The sequence below is a fragment of the Euphorbia lathyris genome, chromosome 4 (genome assembly GCF_963576675.1).
Source record: "Euphorbia lathyris chromosome 4, ddEupLath1.1, whole genome shotgun sequence".
Lineage (NCBI taxonomy): Eukaryota > Viridiplantae > Streptophyta > Magnoliopsida > Malpighiales > Euphorbiaceae > Euphorbia > Euphorbia lathyris.
Window position 1 is genome coordinate 96,095,044 of NC_088913.1, and position 17,496 is coordinate 96,112,539.

A 17,496-nucleotide genomic window follows, 5' to 3' on the forward strand; every position below is an offset into this window, starting at 1 on the left:
GTATGTTTTAAATGATACTATTTAGAAGTAGACTGTTTGGGAGAGCTTAAAATGCGTATAAGGATAATATGTATTTAACCATGTGAAATCAGTAAATCTAGGCACGAGTGAATGAAGGATTTCAATATGATCGAAATCAGGTTCAACCCAAACCCAATCGATAAATAAATACGGTAAAAATTGTATGAATATATTGAATTATGTCTTAATGGTTAAAATGTGTAATTCAATTTATATATATTTTCATTGAAATGTATAATATTGGATGGGCATTCTAGGGATGTTTTTCATCAGCCAGCACCTTCAACAGTCAGTGGGACAGATCCCGACATAGATTCAATTATAGATTCAAATCAAGATAGGGTATGATAGATGACCAGGCAGGTCGATTTGATTTAATCATAAACTTTAGGGAGATTAATAAATAGAAATTTATTAAAAGGATTAAAATGAAATTTAACCGTACCCCTTACATTATGATATTCGGCCCCTATATACACTAGTCGGTGGTTTTCACACCATCTAGATCTAATGGTGACTGGCCAAATCCATTTGGTCAGTCACTGAGGTGAAAATTACTGAGCCTATAAATACCTCTTCCCATTCCTTCTTTCTCTTCCCTCACGCTAGACTCTGCACCTATTTCTCTTTGTTCTTCTTCATAATATTTGTGCTCTATTTTTCATTGTTCTATGTTCCTTCTTGTAGCAATCACTAGAAAGAATCTCCGATCAGCTACTAACGTAAAAGAAAGGGAGAAAAAGGCTGAAGTAAGTAGGATTGTAATCGAGCCGAGCCGAGCTGAACTTTGGCATGTTCAAGCTCAGCTCGCTATAAAATTAACGAGCTCGACCCCGAGCCGAGCTTACTATAAAATTAACGAGCCGAGCTTGAGCCGAGCTTCGAGCCCAAAATCCTCTTTTGGACTTGGTTCATTAACAAAATTATCTAACCATGAATTGTTTGTGAATAAATTGTTAATTATATTTGTGAAGTTTGCTCGCAAATAACTATTTAATTGTATACATAAACAAGCTCACAGGCAAAGTTCGTAAATAAATAAACAAGATGCTTACAAATAGTTTGAGGTGAAGGAAAAATCTGATGACAAGAAGCAGAAGTCACTTGTCATGAAGGCTGACTCCACTGACGGGAGTTCAACTGATGATGAGGAGATGGCTATGTTTACAAGAAAGATGAAGAGGCTGTTCAGGAAGAACGACAAATATTCCAAAAAGCCCTACAAAAAGTTTGATAAGTATAAGGCTGACTCAAGCGACAGCAAATACAGAAAGGACAGCTCAAAGCCCATTACATGCTTTGAGTGCCACCAAGATGGCCATATTAAGTCAAACTGCCCCACGCTGAGGAAAGATAAGAAAAGTGGGAAGAAGGCAATGGTGGCTACTTGGAGTGACAGTGATGAATCTTCATCAACAGAAACGGAGGCCACCGAGTCAGCGAAGATATGCTTTATGGCTGACGAACTTGCTGAGCCATGCATTTCTGAGCATGCTGACCAATCTGATGAGTCAGATAATGAAGAGCAATCTAATGAGGTAATCTCACTCTCTCAACTCAGAAATGAAATGGGTAACGCCCTGAGTGATCTCTATACACTTGTTAAAATGTGTAATAGGAAGATTAAAGCACTCAGCCGGCGCTGTGATGAAGTAGAAGAGGTCAAACTGAGTGACCTCAGATACCTTCTTCAAGACAACTCAGTTTTGCATGAAAATATGAAAATCATTCATGAGTCTGTCTCTGAAGTCCAGTCAGTTTCAAAGAAACTGAGGAAGGATGTCACAACCATTCAGAACCAATTAAAGGTTCCAAACAAAAACAATTTTCCGCTGAGAACTCAGTATCAAGATACACAGTACCAAGGTACTCAGCAGAGAAGAAATCCCCAGCGAAAAGTCCAATGTGATTTTTGTGGGAAGTTAGGACACACTACTAAAGTGTGCTGGCATGCTCAGCACTGGGGTGCTGACAAGTCAGTAAAAAATCCTAAACAGAAGGTCAGTTGTGACTTCTGTGGAAAGAATGTCCATACTGTCCATGTATGCCGCCATAAAATAAAATATGATGTTATACCTGTTGCACCTAACAAGTCAGGACCCAAAAAGAGTTGGGTACCTAAAAGTAACTAGTTACAATGCAGGTAAGCCTGAGATGTGCCGAGAAGTCAAAGATGTGGTATATTGACAGCGCATGCTCAAGGCATATGACGGGTGATGAAACTCAGTTCATCACGTTTGAACGTAAACGAGGAGGGAGTGTAAGTTTTGGAGACAACAAGAAGGGTAAGATAGTAGGCTCAGGAACCGTCGGAGGTAACCCTACTATTGAATATGTCTCCCTAGTCAGCGGACTCAAATATAACTTACTCAGCGTAGCTCAGCTATGTGACAATGGGAGAAAAGTTATATTTGATGCTACTGGATGTAAAATATACGAGGGTAAAACTAATGAGTTAATCTTAACTGCCCCTCGGATAGACAATGTCTTTATGCTAAACCTCAAAAAGAAGTTTTCAAAAACTGTATGCTTAGTCACAAAGGAAGAAAATTCCTGGCTATGGCACAGGAGACTTGGTCATGTAAGCATGGACCTCCTGGCCAAATTAGCAAGAAAGCAATTGGTTAAGGGACTGCCTGAACTTAAATTTCAAAAAGATCAATTATGTCATGCCTGCCAAGCTGGAAAACAAACCAAGCAATCTTTTCAAAGTAAAAACATTGTCTCAACTAAGCGTCCGTTAGAAATGCTACACTTGGATCTCTTTGGTCCAGTCCAGCCGCTGAGTCTGGGTGGAAGAAGGTTTTCCTTGGTTATTGTAGATGATTTCTCTCGGTACACATGGGTTATCCTGCTGACCAGTAAGGATGAGACTTTTGAGACATTTTCAAACTTGGTTAGAAAAATTGAAAATGAGAAAGACCTAAAATTAGCTCATATCCGTAGTGATAATGGTGGAGAATTCAAGAACCAAAAGTTTGTTGAATTTTGTGAAGCCAACGGCATTGACCACAATTTCTCTGCTCCTAGAACGCCTCAGCAAAATGGGGTTGTTGAAAGGAAGAACAGAACTCTGGTTGAGATTGCCAGGACAATGCTGGATGAGCATAGGCTTCCAAAGTATTTTTGGGGAGAAGCTGTCAACACAGCATGCTATATTCTGAATAGGGCTTTAGTTAGACCTATACTTAAGAAAACCCCATATGAACTTTGGAAAGGACGAAAGCCCAACATTGGATACTTTCGTGCCTTTGGCTGTAGGTGTTTTATTTTAAATACCAAAGATAGCTTAGCCAAATTTGATTCAAAAGCTGATGAGGCTATCTTTCTAGGCTACTCAACAAACAGTAAAGCATATAGAGTTTTTAATAAGAGAACTCAAGTATTAGAAGAATCTATACATATGCAATTCGATGAAACTAACCCTGCAGGAAAATACCAGCCGCTGACAGAAGATGAACCAAACTCAGCACCTGCTGATCAAGAACCAGCTACTGAGTCCTTCATAAAACGGCTGACCAAGAGTAAGAGTGAACCTAAAATTACTTTCACTGACCTATCTACTTCTGCAGAGAATGTGGAAACACAGATAGAACAAGACACAAGTCTACCAAAGGAGATAAGAGTCCCAAGAGGGCATTCAGAAAATGCAATTCTTGACTCAGCTGGAAATACGCTGATGACAAGAAATCAACTAAGGAAGTATCTCGGTAATGTAGCTTTTGTCTTAGTACTTGAGCCGAAGAACTTTGCCGAAGCTGAGGATGACGAATTCTGGATGAATGCTATGCAAGAGGAACTCAATCAGTTCAGGAGGAATAATGTATGGGAGCTAGTGCCACATCTTAGGAGCCAAAAGACCATTGGAACGAGATGGGTCTTCAGGAACAAGCTAGATGAGCAAGGAAACGTAGTCAGAAACAAGGCAAGACTTGTAGCTCAGGGCTACAGTCAGCAAGAAGGTATTGACTATGGTGAGACCTTTGCCCCAGTGGCAAGGCTAGAAGCTATTAGGATTTTATGTGCATATGCATCTTACATGAACTTTAAACTGTTTCAAATGGATGTCAAAAGTGCCTTTCTTAATGGAATAATAGACGAGGAGGTCTATGTAAATCAGCCTCCATGGTTTGAGGATTCTAAGTTCCCAAACCACGTTTACAAACTCAGAAAGGCTCTGTATGGACTCAAGCAAGCACCACGTGCTTGGTATGAGAGGCTGACCAACTTTTTACTGACTAGAGGTTACGTCAGGGGTCAAGCTGATACAACCTTATTCATTAAGAGAAAGGGTAAAGATACCCTGCTGGCTCAAATATATGTAAATGATATTATATTTGGTGCTACTAATGAATCTATGTGCAAGGAATTTAGCAAACAAATGCAGACTGAATTCGAAATGTCAATGATGGGAGAACTCAACTTCTTCCTCGGACTACAAATCAAGCAAGGAAAGAATGGCATATTCATAAGTCAAGCTAAATATGCCAAGGAGATATTGAAGAAATATGAACTAGAACATTGTAAGCCAATATCCACTCCTATGGGCACTGACACTGTCCTTTGTGCTGATGAGAATGGTAAGTCAGTAGACAGCAAGTTATACCGAGGTATTATTGGCTCTTTACTTTACTTAACAGCAAGTAGACCGGACATTCAGTTCTCAGTATGTTATTGTGCTAGATATCAAGCTAACCCTAAGGAATCCCATTACATAGCCGTAAAAAGGATCCTTAGATATTTGCAAAGCTCAGTAAATGCAGGTCTGTGGTATCCAAACACTCATGACTTTACGCTCATCGGATACACTGACGCTGACTATGGACGAGACAAGCTGAAAAGAAAAAGCATCTCTGGAGGATGCCAATTCCTAGGAAGCTGTCTTGTATCTTGGTTCAGCAAGAAGCAGGCATCAGTAGCCGTGTCCACAACTAAAGCTGAGTACATTGCTGCTGGAGGTTGTGTTGCTCAGGTCCTTTGGATTAAGCAACAGCTTGAAGATTATGGTGTTCAAACAAAGACAATTGAAGTCAAATGCGACAACAAAAGTGCAATTGACCTCTCAAAGAACCCAATTCAACACAGCAGGATGAAACATGTCAGTATACGACATCACTTCATCAGAGATCATGTACTCAAGAAAGAAATCAAGCTGACGTATGTACCAACAGACGAGCAGCTTGCTGATATCTTTACAAAGCCTCTAGCACGAGAGCAATTTAGCATACTGAGAGAAGCAATTGGTATGTTTAATCCTCTTCAGTAAATTCCTGTGCTAAATGAATGTTGAATGCTGAGTGAATTACATGTTGAATGATTTATTGTTTGCTGAGTATCTCTTGAAACTGACTGAATATACAATACTGAGTAATCTTGCACACTGAGTAAATTAGCTTCGAACTTTAACTTAAAGCCATTCCTAAAGAATGTACCGACTACTCAGAATATGAAGCGTTTATATCAACAAACGCTAAGTAGAAGCACTTATTAGCATTTAATGTCACTACACGCGAGGTGACACCTGTACTGCGCATGCGCCGAATAACGTCTTAATAGTGTCATAAGTGTCAGGGTTTCTGGCGATTGGACAACCCAGAGCAAAACTGGATTAAAATTCAAACGGAACCCTAAACCATAAAATCTATAAATAGTAAATACTAACCCACTACCCTCGTCACATATACACTGAACTCTAAGAAAGCTTCAAAATTTTCCAAAGAGCTTCAAAATTTCAAAAATGTCTTACAACGAAAGTTATTTCTCTCCAACTCTCAAATCCTCTGACCAGGCTGGTCCTTCAACTAGCCTAATGAGAAAAATGATTAAAGTATACTCTTGGGCTAAGAATCAAAAGGTATTAAGAAGTCGATTCTTCCACCCTGACTTCATCTCTTCAGAGACTCCATTCTGTGAATGGATCAAAAACAACAAATGGACAGGTCTCTTCTCTCTGTTCGGGCAAACCTATCCTACAATAGTAAGAGAGTTCTACTCCAACCTGCATGTTGATGCAGATTACTCTGACTATCTGGAGACCACAGTCAAGGGTCAAAAGATAGTGATAACCCCTGAATATCTAGCTACATTGCTAGAGATACCAAATACAGGGATCCAGTTCAGAACCACAAAGGAGCCAATACCGAAAGCCATCGTAGAGAAGATGAAGGGATTCTGTAAACCCAGAAACTACAAGGGAGAAGTACCCAGCACCTGCATGGGCAAAAATCAGAAGATGGCCCACTTCTTGCTGACCAACTTTATCTTCCCTAAACTCAGCTCTCCCTCATCTGCCTCTAATTTTGAACAATGTTTCATCTGGCATATGCTGACCAGTACTCCTTTCAACATGCCTGTATTTTTGGTCGGAGCTTTCCAAAGAAGCGGAAGGAAGCTCCGTTTAGGTTCTCTCATCACCAGGATAATACAAGACAAGAACATAGAGACTGTTGGTGAAATAAGTTCAACGGGAACTGCTATCACTGCACGTCTGTTGAATGGACTCTCACATAGCCAACCTCTTAGAGGATATGATGAAAATCCCACTCCTGAGGAGGAGAATCTTATGGCTGAGGATGAGCAACCCATTGGAGAAATGGAAAATCTGGCTAACCTGGATGCCATTATAGATGATGTTATGGCTGAAGCCGCTCACACTGCTGAGGATACAGAACCAATCAATGAACCTCCAACTGAGAATCCGTCCACTGTGCCATCTGAGGTTGCTGAAGCTGAGAAGAAGAAGAAAAAGGGAGCATGCTCGAAGGATATTCATACTGTCCCGAGAAAGATAAGGCTCATAGAAAGCAACAAGAGGAAAGCTGATCAAGACCTAGCTGAGTCAGCTGAGAAGAAGCTGCGAACAGCTGAAGAACCTGTTCTTGAGGGCCATGTTGCTCAAGAGGGGTCTCCACAAAATCAAGCCTCTGTTCCTCCCGTAGAGAAACAAGCCAAGACCCCTGTAAATCCAAAAGAAGCTCCACTCCCACCTCAAACTCAAAGCAATTCAGCACCTGAGGTCAACACGCCTCGTAGTCCTGTCACTACACAAGGCCCTCAGTGTGAACCCACTTCTGCCAAATATGCACACCTTGGTGCCACTGAGTCAGGTCGGCGTGTCATCGCCTCAGCAAGCACTCTGCTTCAAGAACAAGCACCTACTCCATCGACTCCTGCTCAGTCCTCTCATCCACCTGTCACTCACCATATTCTGCGTGAAATCCATGAATTAATCAATCAATTCTCCTCTATCCAGACGCAGCTACCCACACACGCTCACATGACCCGAATGACTGAACTCATGCTGGCTATGGTCAGTCATATGAATTCCTTGGAGGGTCAAATACGTGTGCTGCAGGATCAGGCCAAATCTCCTGCCCCTACCGATTAATTTGCCTACTGCTGATGCTGGCAAAACGGGGGAGAAAAGTGGCAACTAAGGAGAAGGAACTCTAGAGTGCCAGAGAAACTAGAGTGTTAAGTGTTAGAAGTTAGGAAGAAGAACTTTATCTTGTTTTGTTTTGTAATGTTTGTTTTTGTGTTGTTTTATTTTATGCCTAACCTGCCTAACTTCTGTTACTCCTGAAATACTTGCATTCATATTTTAACTGTTGATTATTCATTCCTTAAATGCCAAGTATTATATAAATGCATGCTGCATATAGATGTTTGAACTTGTCAAATATAAACCATTGAACAAATGATTTACTCAGCGCTCTGTCACTATACATCACTTCCGCTGAATACTGAGTAAAATAGAATATGACCCATAAGCTGACCTATAACTGAAAACTGATCTTAGGCTTATTCAGCCAAACCTTAGAATGTTTAGAATAAAACTAAGTCAGTAGTTCTATCCTTACGGGGGAGTTCACTTAATTAAAAAGGTCAACTATCATGGGGGAGCTCATACTGAGTTCCTTGCTGATTAGTTTTGCCAACATCAAAATGGGGGAGTTTGTTGAAACACCTTTCCACAGGATTTTGATTTGACAAAATTAATTAAGTGAAAGTAAATATTCTATAACACACTAAGTTTAAATGCTTTGATTTAGTGTTACTAATGTGTTTGTTCAATGTTGAGTTTATAATTTATCATAAGACATAAAGATCATAAGGCTCAAGCCCTATATGGAAATCAAGGCCCAAGTCAAACAAGCCAAAGATCACTCAGCCCGCGTATCTCCAAAACGTCGCCGTTAAAGTGATGAAACGCATGCTGAGTAAAGAAGGATCGAGAAGATCCACGTAGACAACTTCGGTATGAAGCTGCTGAGCTGTCTCGACAAAACGTGCAAGACAGCTACTGACCATAAGACAGCTTCCAGAAAAAGTATTTCCTCATTAGGTAAAGGTCAGAAGACACAACAAGCTGTCTGGTTGACATTACCCAAAATGGTGGAACATACTGACTCACTGACCGAAGAACAGAAGACGCTGGAATCTGATTGGCTAACGAGAACTGCTGGCAGACTCAGTGAAAGCGACCTGTAGCCGTTTGTCTCCAACGGTTATTTCGAAATTCGAAATAACCAGAAGCTCTCACAGCTCTCTATAAATAGTCCATTCAGAATCCACATTCTGCAGAGAACTTTGAGCAAGAGCCGCTACGCTGACCAAACGTATACAAAAGTTCTCCATCAAAAGCAAAGCAATGTTCTTACACTACAAAGTCTATTCATTTGTGTAAAAGTCTAGAGTGATTGTTTTTCAATCATCTAAGGTGTTCTAGCAATTATTGTTTAGGACAAAATCTTTATCATTTCTAGAAGTAGAAAGGAGAGGCTGGGTACTCGGTTTTAAGTACTCAGCGGAGAGATTAGGATTGAGTAGAAGTATAGAGGAAGGTACTCTTGTCATACTCAATTGCTGATATTGTAAAAGGTTTGAAGCTCTACCTTTAAAGAGCTCAGTAGAGGATTTGAAATCTCGGAGGTGTTCCGTGGACAGGACGTAGGCTTAGAAGAAGCCGAACCTGGATAAATCTGCTGAGTGAAGTATTTCTAAACCTTAACTCCTTATTCATATTGCTTGCTTAAAACAAACTAAAACTGACCAAGTAAAAGAGGTCAAGCTGAGTTGTGCGCTACCAACGAGAAGGTTCAGGAATAGACTCTAAGTGCTATTTCCTGACCTAAGCAACGAATCTGTCCTAGTCACTAGTTGACTAAGCCAGTGTCTTGCTGAGTGGTAAGCGCCGCTGTTAGATAAACTTTTCTTGAAGAAAAGAAATCTGCCCAACTTATTTTAAAAAAAAAGTAAAATAGTTCCTAACCCCCCCCTTGGAACTATATTTGCAACCTTACAAGGGACCAACACTTTATTCCTCCTCTACCTTCTTCTTTTTATTCTTCTCCTGGTTTGCCGCTTTCTTCTTCTGAGATAATTTTTTTTTTGTCAATTAGGTTAGGGTTTGTTCTGTTCTTGAAACCGATTTCATGGTGGATACTCATGAATCATGTTTTTGTGGTGAATATGTTGTACTTAAGGTTTCATGGAAACCTGTAAATCAAGGAAGAAGACTCTACGGATGCCCAAATTATGGGGTAATTTACTGGATTTATATGGAAAAATTTAAAAAGAAAAAAACGTGGCATTGGTGTGATCAACAGTCAATCATGTTTTCTACAAGGTCAATATTTTGACCAGATATAGAGTATACGGGGCTGTATGTGATGTTTTTGGAGAGTTAAGGGGGTTGAGAGGTTGTCCCCTAAGTTGAGGGGGTCAGATGAAAAAAAGTTACAAGTTTAAGGGGTTGTATGTGATGTTTTTGGAGAGTTAAGGGTGTTGAAGGTTGTCCCCTAAGTTGAGGGGTCAGATGGAAAAAAGTTACAATTTTAGAGGGCTGTATGCCTATTAAGCCATTTATAAATTCAATGAATTTTTTGAATTTTTTGTCAAATTTGTACACAAGACAGTATATTTTTTTTTAAAAAAATCCATACCCCAACATATGTTTGTGATTTTTTACTGATAAAATGACGCATGTGTGAAGTATATATGACAAGATTCATGACCAAGAAAACAATTTGATGAATTATTTCTCAAATTAACCCAATTTATCAATGTCAGATGTAGAATTGCTTTTCGACGTTATGGGTAAAATTGCACCATTTTAAACGTTAAGGGTAAATTGCGCATGAACCAAAACATTAAGAGTATTTTTTTACACAATATCAATTAATATTAAAACATTCTATTTTCGAGATACCTCAACAGTTATTTCATATTAAAACGTTAGTTTTGTTTCATTCTCTCTCTAGATTGATCATTGTTAAGATTAGCTTGCCCAAATCTCATTTTGCGCTGCCACGCTAATAATAAGGGACTAATCATGTCAAATTAAGTAACTTCAAATAGATAATGAGATAAGTTCAAATGCAATGAGATATTTAGGGGTCAGAGAAAGTTAATATTTAGAGAGCAAATGTGATAGTTAACAAGTTTAATTCTTGAAAATTCTCATTTTGATATCGTTATCGGTCAAATTTGTCAAATGCAATAAAAAATAAATCTTTTGCAAACCACCAAATTACATTTGCAAGAAAAAATAATATAAGTATCACTAGTACAGAAATGGCATATAGCCACGGTCGTTTACCGTCATTAGCCACGATTGTACGACCGTGGCCAAAGGGGAGCGTGACAAATGCTTAGCGTCTTTAACCACGATTGTTCGACCGTGGCCAAAAGGGCATTAAGGTTGGTTTTCACATATAACCAACTGCAATGCCCTATGTTTTGGCCACGGTTGTTATGAAAAACCGTGGCTAGAGGGGTCTTTAGCCACAGTCTTTCGTAACAACCCACTCCAATACTCTAATCATTGGAGTCGGTTGTTTTGCAACCGTGGCTAAAGTTAACAACCGACACTAATGTTATTGTTTTAAGCAATTTTACAGCAGTAGGTTCAAATTGAACCTGCTCTATTTGTAATTAACGGTAAACGAAATTAATTACTCTCAGTTGTTTACCGAGATTGAACCTGTTGTATTACTGAAACATTAATTAAATCTTGAATAAGCAAAATGATCGTGCAAACACTATTATCACAAATTTTCTAAATAGAGTTGTTTATAATTAGTAAACCTGAAACACCAATTATGCATGGATAACCAAGTTTGTGTGATGCACGAATACAATGAAACCTTTACTCTATTCAACTAATATATCCTCTTATCCTGCCTATCTCTTGCTTTTCAAGATCAAGTGTTGTAGTAGTTTAGCAAATACGTTAAGAGTATGTCAGCAAGCATAGGCATTATTAACGCATCAACTTAATAGCATTCTAGCTCCTGATGTGCCCAAAATGAAAGGTTGCACACCCCAAAGGAGAAAACGTCCAGGGCAGAGCCATAATGAAATCTGCAAATACAAGAAAATGGTTCAGATAAGGGTTAAATGTGGCAAACAACAAGCATCTAAGGGAATCAACTTACAAGTCTTTTTTCCTTTGCTGCAGGTAACCAAGCAGCTGCAACAAAATCATCATACACCACCTTAAAAGGCAAGAAGAAGAAGAGTTAAGATAAAAGTTACCAAATTGATGAACTAATCAAAATAGTGCTGGCATAAATTAATAAAACAGGCTAACCTGTTAGAATTGTCCATGCTTTAGTTTCCTGTGAAGAATATCAAAATAAATTCTCAGCACACGCTCACTTGAATCCTATAAAATGGTTATTTATCAATTCTCACCATGTGTAAATTTCTTCCCATTGTTGCTCAAGTGTCATTTTGTATAATATTGACCGTCTCATTTGCTCCCTAAGCCTTGCATTTTCTCTTATAAACACAGAAGGGCAATACCATGTTCCTATAATAACTGAAGGTGATTTCTTGGTAGAGATTGCGAAGTCAAAACTAGGTAGTTGAGATTGGCTCTGCTGCAAGTGCAGAAGGCTGGTTTCTGTACAAGGAAAGAGGCCTTGTCACATGCATTCCTTGATACTTCTATGTCAATCACATAGTAAAACATAATTAGAAACCAGTTTTTTTTTAAGAATTGTATCTGTATTTGGATGCTTTCCTAATGGTGTTGCATTTGCAAAGAAAGCTCCTTTCTCTGGTTTGAATTGATTGAGATTCTCCAAAGACTGAGCTTCACCTGAAACAACATCTGACAGGCCCTTGGTTCTCTTTTCAGATGATAGAAAAAAAGTTAGATGATTTAGTTTCTTAATATACTAATTAATAGTTGATGACACGTACATACCTAAATCAATGTAAAAAATGATATTGTGGGCTCCTCTACTTTTCCCACCAAATGCAAGTGCTCTTCCTGCTCCTCCCACGCCAGCCAGCACAAAGTCTTCCATATAGTGGAGAATTGAAGGATTCTCTGTCATTATTGTTATGTCCGTGTTCTGTAATAAAATATGACAAATATGTATGGCTGCGATCGACTTCAAAAAGCTCGAAATGTTTTCAATGTTGAAGAGATTAGTTGATTTTTCTACCTTTCAAAGCGTCCTTGATAGCAGTTATCGAAGCCTCACAATCAGTATTATAACCTATCAGCTTTCCATCGTTATTAATAGCACCTCTGAACTGATGAAACACGACCCAAATTAGACATAAGACAATAGCATGAAGATCAAAGTCAACCTTAGCTAGAGACCAAACAATAAAGGTTATAAAAACTTATGGCAATTCCTGAACCTACAAAAAATTAAGGGAATAATTGAATCAATGCAACCATCAATTAACCATTGAAGATATGATGAGCTAAACACCAAAGGTATCTATTTACTTAAATAAAATAAGAATTTTTCAGAAAGGAATAAAGAACAGACCTACCTCACCAAGGTTACAGATAATGAACATAAAATGGGTTCTTCCACCCCATTACATAAATGGGAACAACAATCCACTTGGAACAATGCCTTACATTTTGAATAATTAAAAACATTATTAGCTTAGCCTAATTAAAAATTATCCAAGATCTTATCCAAAATCAAATGGAAACTTACCTAGCCTCCATGTATTACTTCCAAAAGTGCAGCAATTCGTGGGATTTGAAGGACTTTAATGCTTAAAAAGAAAAAATCTGCAATTAGAAACAGAGATAAGATTTCATGGGATTTCAAGGTCACTTATAAATTAATATAAGCCATGCCATCAATAATTTTAGACTTAAATATCACTTAAACAAACACTTAGATGAAAAGATCAACCAAAATTTTAGATTTAAATTTCAAGGTCATTTTTAGACTCTTCTAACTTTTCGATTGCTAATAGGAAGTAGGGATGTATTCATTTAGCAGCAAAATATGGAAGCTGGAATCGGACAGTTCACACAGGATTCAGAAACAGAATTCTTTAACACAGTATATCCACTTTAAAGAGTGACAAACAAAAACCATATCAAACCTTGGGCAAGTTCTCAATGTGCACATGATTGTATCCAAAAAACATATTCATTCGCCTATGCTTTAACATAGTCAAATGTAATTAAGAGTAAACATATTCATTTGACTCCATTTGCAGCAAACGTTCTCCCTCTTCTACTACCACCTATAGCCTAAAAAAGAGCTATGGTATCTGCCATGAGATAAGATTTGACCAATTTTGGAATGTAGAATGATAAGGGTAAATTTGATCTTCCTCAATAATCTTAGGGGGGAAATTGACCCTTATTCCGTTACATGTGTTAAAATTTTAAGTATATAATGACTAAAATGTGCAAAGTATATAGGCAAAACTTTGATATTTACCTTTCCTTAGGTTTTTCCAAAAATTGAGCCAATGATGCTTTCCGAACTTGAGGTACAGCCACTGCAAAATACAAAAATTCTCTTCTTAAAATACGAAATTTTTCTCTTGTTAAAATGATATCAAATGCATTATCAAAGTTTCAAATGACTCTCAACCTATGCCACGCCTGATGGAATCAGATTTGCTGATCCTGTTCCTGCTGAACTAACTGATTTAGGTGGTTCTGCTTTATCGGTTGCAGATACCAAAGCTCCAACTTAAAAGCAATATATACCAATCTCAATTCCAAAGAATAATTGAGTCATTTAAATGTAAATCACCATTAACTACTTGCAAATTTAAGGAACATATCAGCTATTGACAATCTCTCCCATACTTAGAAACTGCAATCTTGGTTGAAAGTAGTGTCTTAATACATAATTTATGAGCTAATGTGAAATCAGTTTCAGGAATAAGTAGACTTAGATGCTAATTTTCCGCAAAACACATAGCTCTATTCACATGTGCAGATATTACATGATCAACAGCCGATTTAGCTTCAAAATATACTAACCAAAAATATAACATTTAGCTCTTGCTCTAGTCCTCCTATATGGGTGGACTTACTGCCCTCCCCTTTGTTCTAATTACCAATGAATTCATTCTAGTTTAAAAGAAAGAAAAAGCATTATTGAGGTCTAGGTTTCATCAAAGGACATTCTACAATATCTACTCCATGGATAATGTTGGAGATTATTATGGATAATTATTAGACTTGTTCAGTGTGAAGTCAGCCTAAAGGAAGCAAATTGTGTTGTCATCAAAGGATTGGATAGAGATACTTCTGAACCAGAAATTCTAGAAGTTCTTAAAAGGACCACAAATAGGAGAATTTTGGATGTATTTCTGATTAGAGGGGATGCTGTAAATAATCCTCCTCTTGGTGCTTGTGAAGAAGCTATTCGCAAGGACATTGCTCCATTCATGCCAAACGAGGCACCCCTGAGTAATTATTGTCATGTTCAAGTCTTCCCCCCTGAGCCAAAGGATAGTTTCATGAAGGCCGAGGTCACTTTTGATGGAAGACTTCATTTGGAGGCAGCAAAAGCATTACAACATATTCAAGGGAAGGTTCTTGCTTGTTGTTTCTCATGGAAGAAAATACAATGTCATCAGGTGTTCCATAGTTCTGTATCATGTCCTGCTTCTGTTTATCCATTCATTGAGAGGCAGCTTAAATTGTTAGTCGATAAGTTTGCAAACCGACCTGGTGTATATTGCATTTTGAAATGGAATTGGAATGGCTTGTATAGAGTTAAGATCTCAGCTAATGCAACAAGGACAGTGGCAGAGTTGAGGTGTCCCCTGAAGCAGCTAGTGAATGGAAAAATGTTGGATCATGTTAGCCTCACCCAACAATTCTCCAGCTTCTCTACTCCAGAGATGAAAAATCAATTATGAAGTCACTGCATCAACAACTGGGAACTTACATTTTATTTGATAGGCATAACATCTGTGTTAGGATCTATGGTTCAGAGAACAAAGTTGCTCTTGCTGAAAAGAAGTTGGGGGAATCTCTTTTGCCTCTCAATAATAACAAGTCTAATAATTATCCATAATAATCTCCAACAGATAAGAGCCTTAATCACGATCATATCTAATTGTCAATAATCATGTACTTGCAAATTTAAAGAACATATCAGCTATTGACAATCTCTCCCATACTTAGAAACTGCAATCTTGGTTGAAAGTAGTGTCTTAATACATAATTTATGAGCTAATATGAAATCAGTTTCAGGAACAAGTAGACTTTTTTTTTTTTTTTTTGAAACAAGGAACGGGTAGACTTAAATGCTAATTTTCCACAAAACACATAGCTCTATTCACATCTGCAGATATTACATGATGAAGTACTTACTAGGAAGCTGAATCTATAACTAAGCTTTCCAATAACTACTTGCTACACATAAAAACAGATAAACACTAGAAAATTGTTCAAGCACATACATTTATTTTATTTTATTTTCACAGAAAAACCAATCAGAAATTCAATATTGCAAGGCTAACTGTTGAGAACACTCAAGATATTTCTTTCGATTTTGTCGGAGCCATCCCTCCGAGGAAAGTTAGGCTTGTCGACTATTTCAGGGAGAAATACAATAAGGATATTGAGTTAAAACACATTCCATGCTTAGATTTGGGGAAAAACAAGAAGATGAATTATGTTCCTATGGAGTTCTGCATCATAGCTACAGGGAAGAAGTTCCCGAAGGAGAATTTGGATTGATACTCAACTGAGAAGTTAAGGAGGATTTCATTAGCTTATCCCAAGGCTAGGGAGGGCACAATATATGACATGCTAGGATCAAAAATCGGAAGAAATCTCAACTCTTTTCTAATGTTTTCATTCTTATCACCTATTTGGTACTTATAATTCTGCATTTTATCCTGGCAGAGGAGACATTACTAGCAATTTCGGAATTGAAGAGTAGTCAAGAAGATTGAAGAGTAGTCAAGACACAAATTGAAACAAGAAATTAAAGAAAGTAATAAAAGAGAGAAGTATGCAATTATAACAAAATCCACAAGAACGAACATGAACCCAGAAGACCGAAACCAACAAAATCCAGAAGAACCAACACTAACCCGGAACGGAACCCAGAAGTTCGAACAAAATCATAAAGCAACGAAGAACATAGAATACAAAATCCATAAATCAAACTCACGCTAACCTCTTTTCTATTGCTTTTGCCACAATGAAACACGAACGAAACCAGTGGATGAAACTTCAAACCGAGCTAAGGAGAGGAAGGAAGAGAAGGCTGCTAGGTTGCGCAAAGGAGAGTAGAAGAAAGGAGGAGCACGATATTAGAGTCGGTTATTTAATTAACCGACTCTAATGAGGAATTGGTGTCGGTTTTCAGTTGAACCGACCCAATTAATCAAATAATTGGCAGCAAATTAACCCAGTAATTGACCGATCCTAATAACATATTTATTTGAGTCGGTTTTTTAAATAACCGACTCTAATTACCTGTACCCACGGTTTTTTAAATAACCGTAGCCAATAAGGCGTGGCCGTAGGCTATTTCTGTACTATTGAGTTTCACATCATTCAGATATGAAATATGGTTAACTTGATCATAAATAATAAATTCATAATTAAATTGACTTTTAAACTAACTATATAGTAATTTACTATTATTCGGTATGTTAACCTGTGATTTCGGGCAATTAAAAGTATTTTCTATTACCTTGGATTAAGATAAAAATCATTATTATCAATTTAATCTTTTTGATTTCGATATATGGTAACTTTATTAATTGGTGAAATTTTGATATAAAAGCTATTATTGAACTTTATCTACAAGTTTAACCTTTTGGTTTAGTTAGTTACTTAACCTCGTATGAGAAATAACATTTTTGTTTTTTTACTTAAACAAAAATAACTTTTTGTTATAATAATAAAGATTATGTTTCTTTATGTAATGAGCCATTGAATTATTACACCTTATCAAATATGAATAATATTTATTTATATTAATTAACTATTACAACTTATACATAACATATATATAATTGTAAAATTAAAGCAACCCTGGAATATATGGCACGCCAAGATTAGGTAACCATATTCCTCCATTCAGAAATGTAGACACGGTAAATTTTTCTGCAGTCCTTTTGTTTATAACATGATGTATTTCAGGCCATTTCGCTCGATTGTTCACAACTGCTCCTTCCCCTGAATTCTCAAATTCTGCATAAAACATTGTTTTTCCA

General features: G+C 37.5%; 1 protein-coding gene across 19 annotated transcripts; it reads right to left on the bottom strand.

The window, feature by feature from the left end:
* Nucleotides 1-11,028: 11,028 nt before the first annotated feature.
* LOC136226044 (uncharacterized) lies at nt 11,029-16,607 on the bottom strand. Of its 19 annotated transcripts, none has more exons than XR_010687550.1 (12): nt 16,449-16,590; nt 13,893-13,993; nt 13,737-13,797; nt 12,993-13,053; nt 12,820-12,905; nt 12,480-12,570; nt 12,236-12,386; nt 12,050-12,127; nt 11,719-11,929; nt 11,615-11,642; nt 11,460-11,519; nt 11,029-11,385 (listed from the first exon to the last, which is right to left on the bottom strand). XR_010687550.1 is itself a non-coding variant. In XM_066014330.1 (11 exons), the coding sequence occupies exons 6-9, from the start codon at nt 12,366-12,368 to the stop codon at nt 11,618-11,620; spliced, it is 447 nt and encodes a 148-aa protein (XP_065870402.1). In that variant the 5' UTR covers nt 12,369-12,386; nt 12,480-12,570; nt 12,820-12,905; nt 12,993-13,069; nt 13,737-13,797; nt 16,449-16,607; the 3' UTR covers nt 11,029-11,385; nt 11,460-11,494; nt 11,615-11,617. The 19 variants fall into 19 exon arrangements, 1 of the variants encoding a protein (XP_065870402.1); XR_010687548.1 differs by having other exon boundaries at nt 12,993-13,069; XR_010687546.1 differs by lacking the exon at nt 13,893-13,993 and having other exon boundaries at nt 16,449-16,607.
* Nucleotides 16,608-17,496: the final 889 nt, after the last annotated feature.

What these genes read in the sequence shown, in the direction of transcription:
- LOC136226044 (XM_066014330.1), bottom strand. Translation starts at nt 12,368, where the DNA reads ATGACAGAGAATCCTTCAATTCTCCACTATATGGAAGACTTTGTGCTG. An exon ending in CATTTTTTACATTGATTTAG is followed by an intron (nt 12,128 to 12,235) that starts GTATGTACGTGT and finishes ATGTTGTTTCAG; the next exon opens with GTGAAGCTCAGTCTTTGGAG. An exon ending in TGCAAATGCAACACCATTAG is followed by an intron (nt 11,930 to 12,049) that starts GAAAGCATCCAA and finishes TTCCTTGTACAG; the next exon opens with AAACCAGCCTTCTGCACTTG.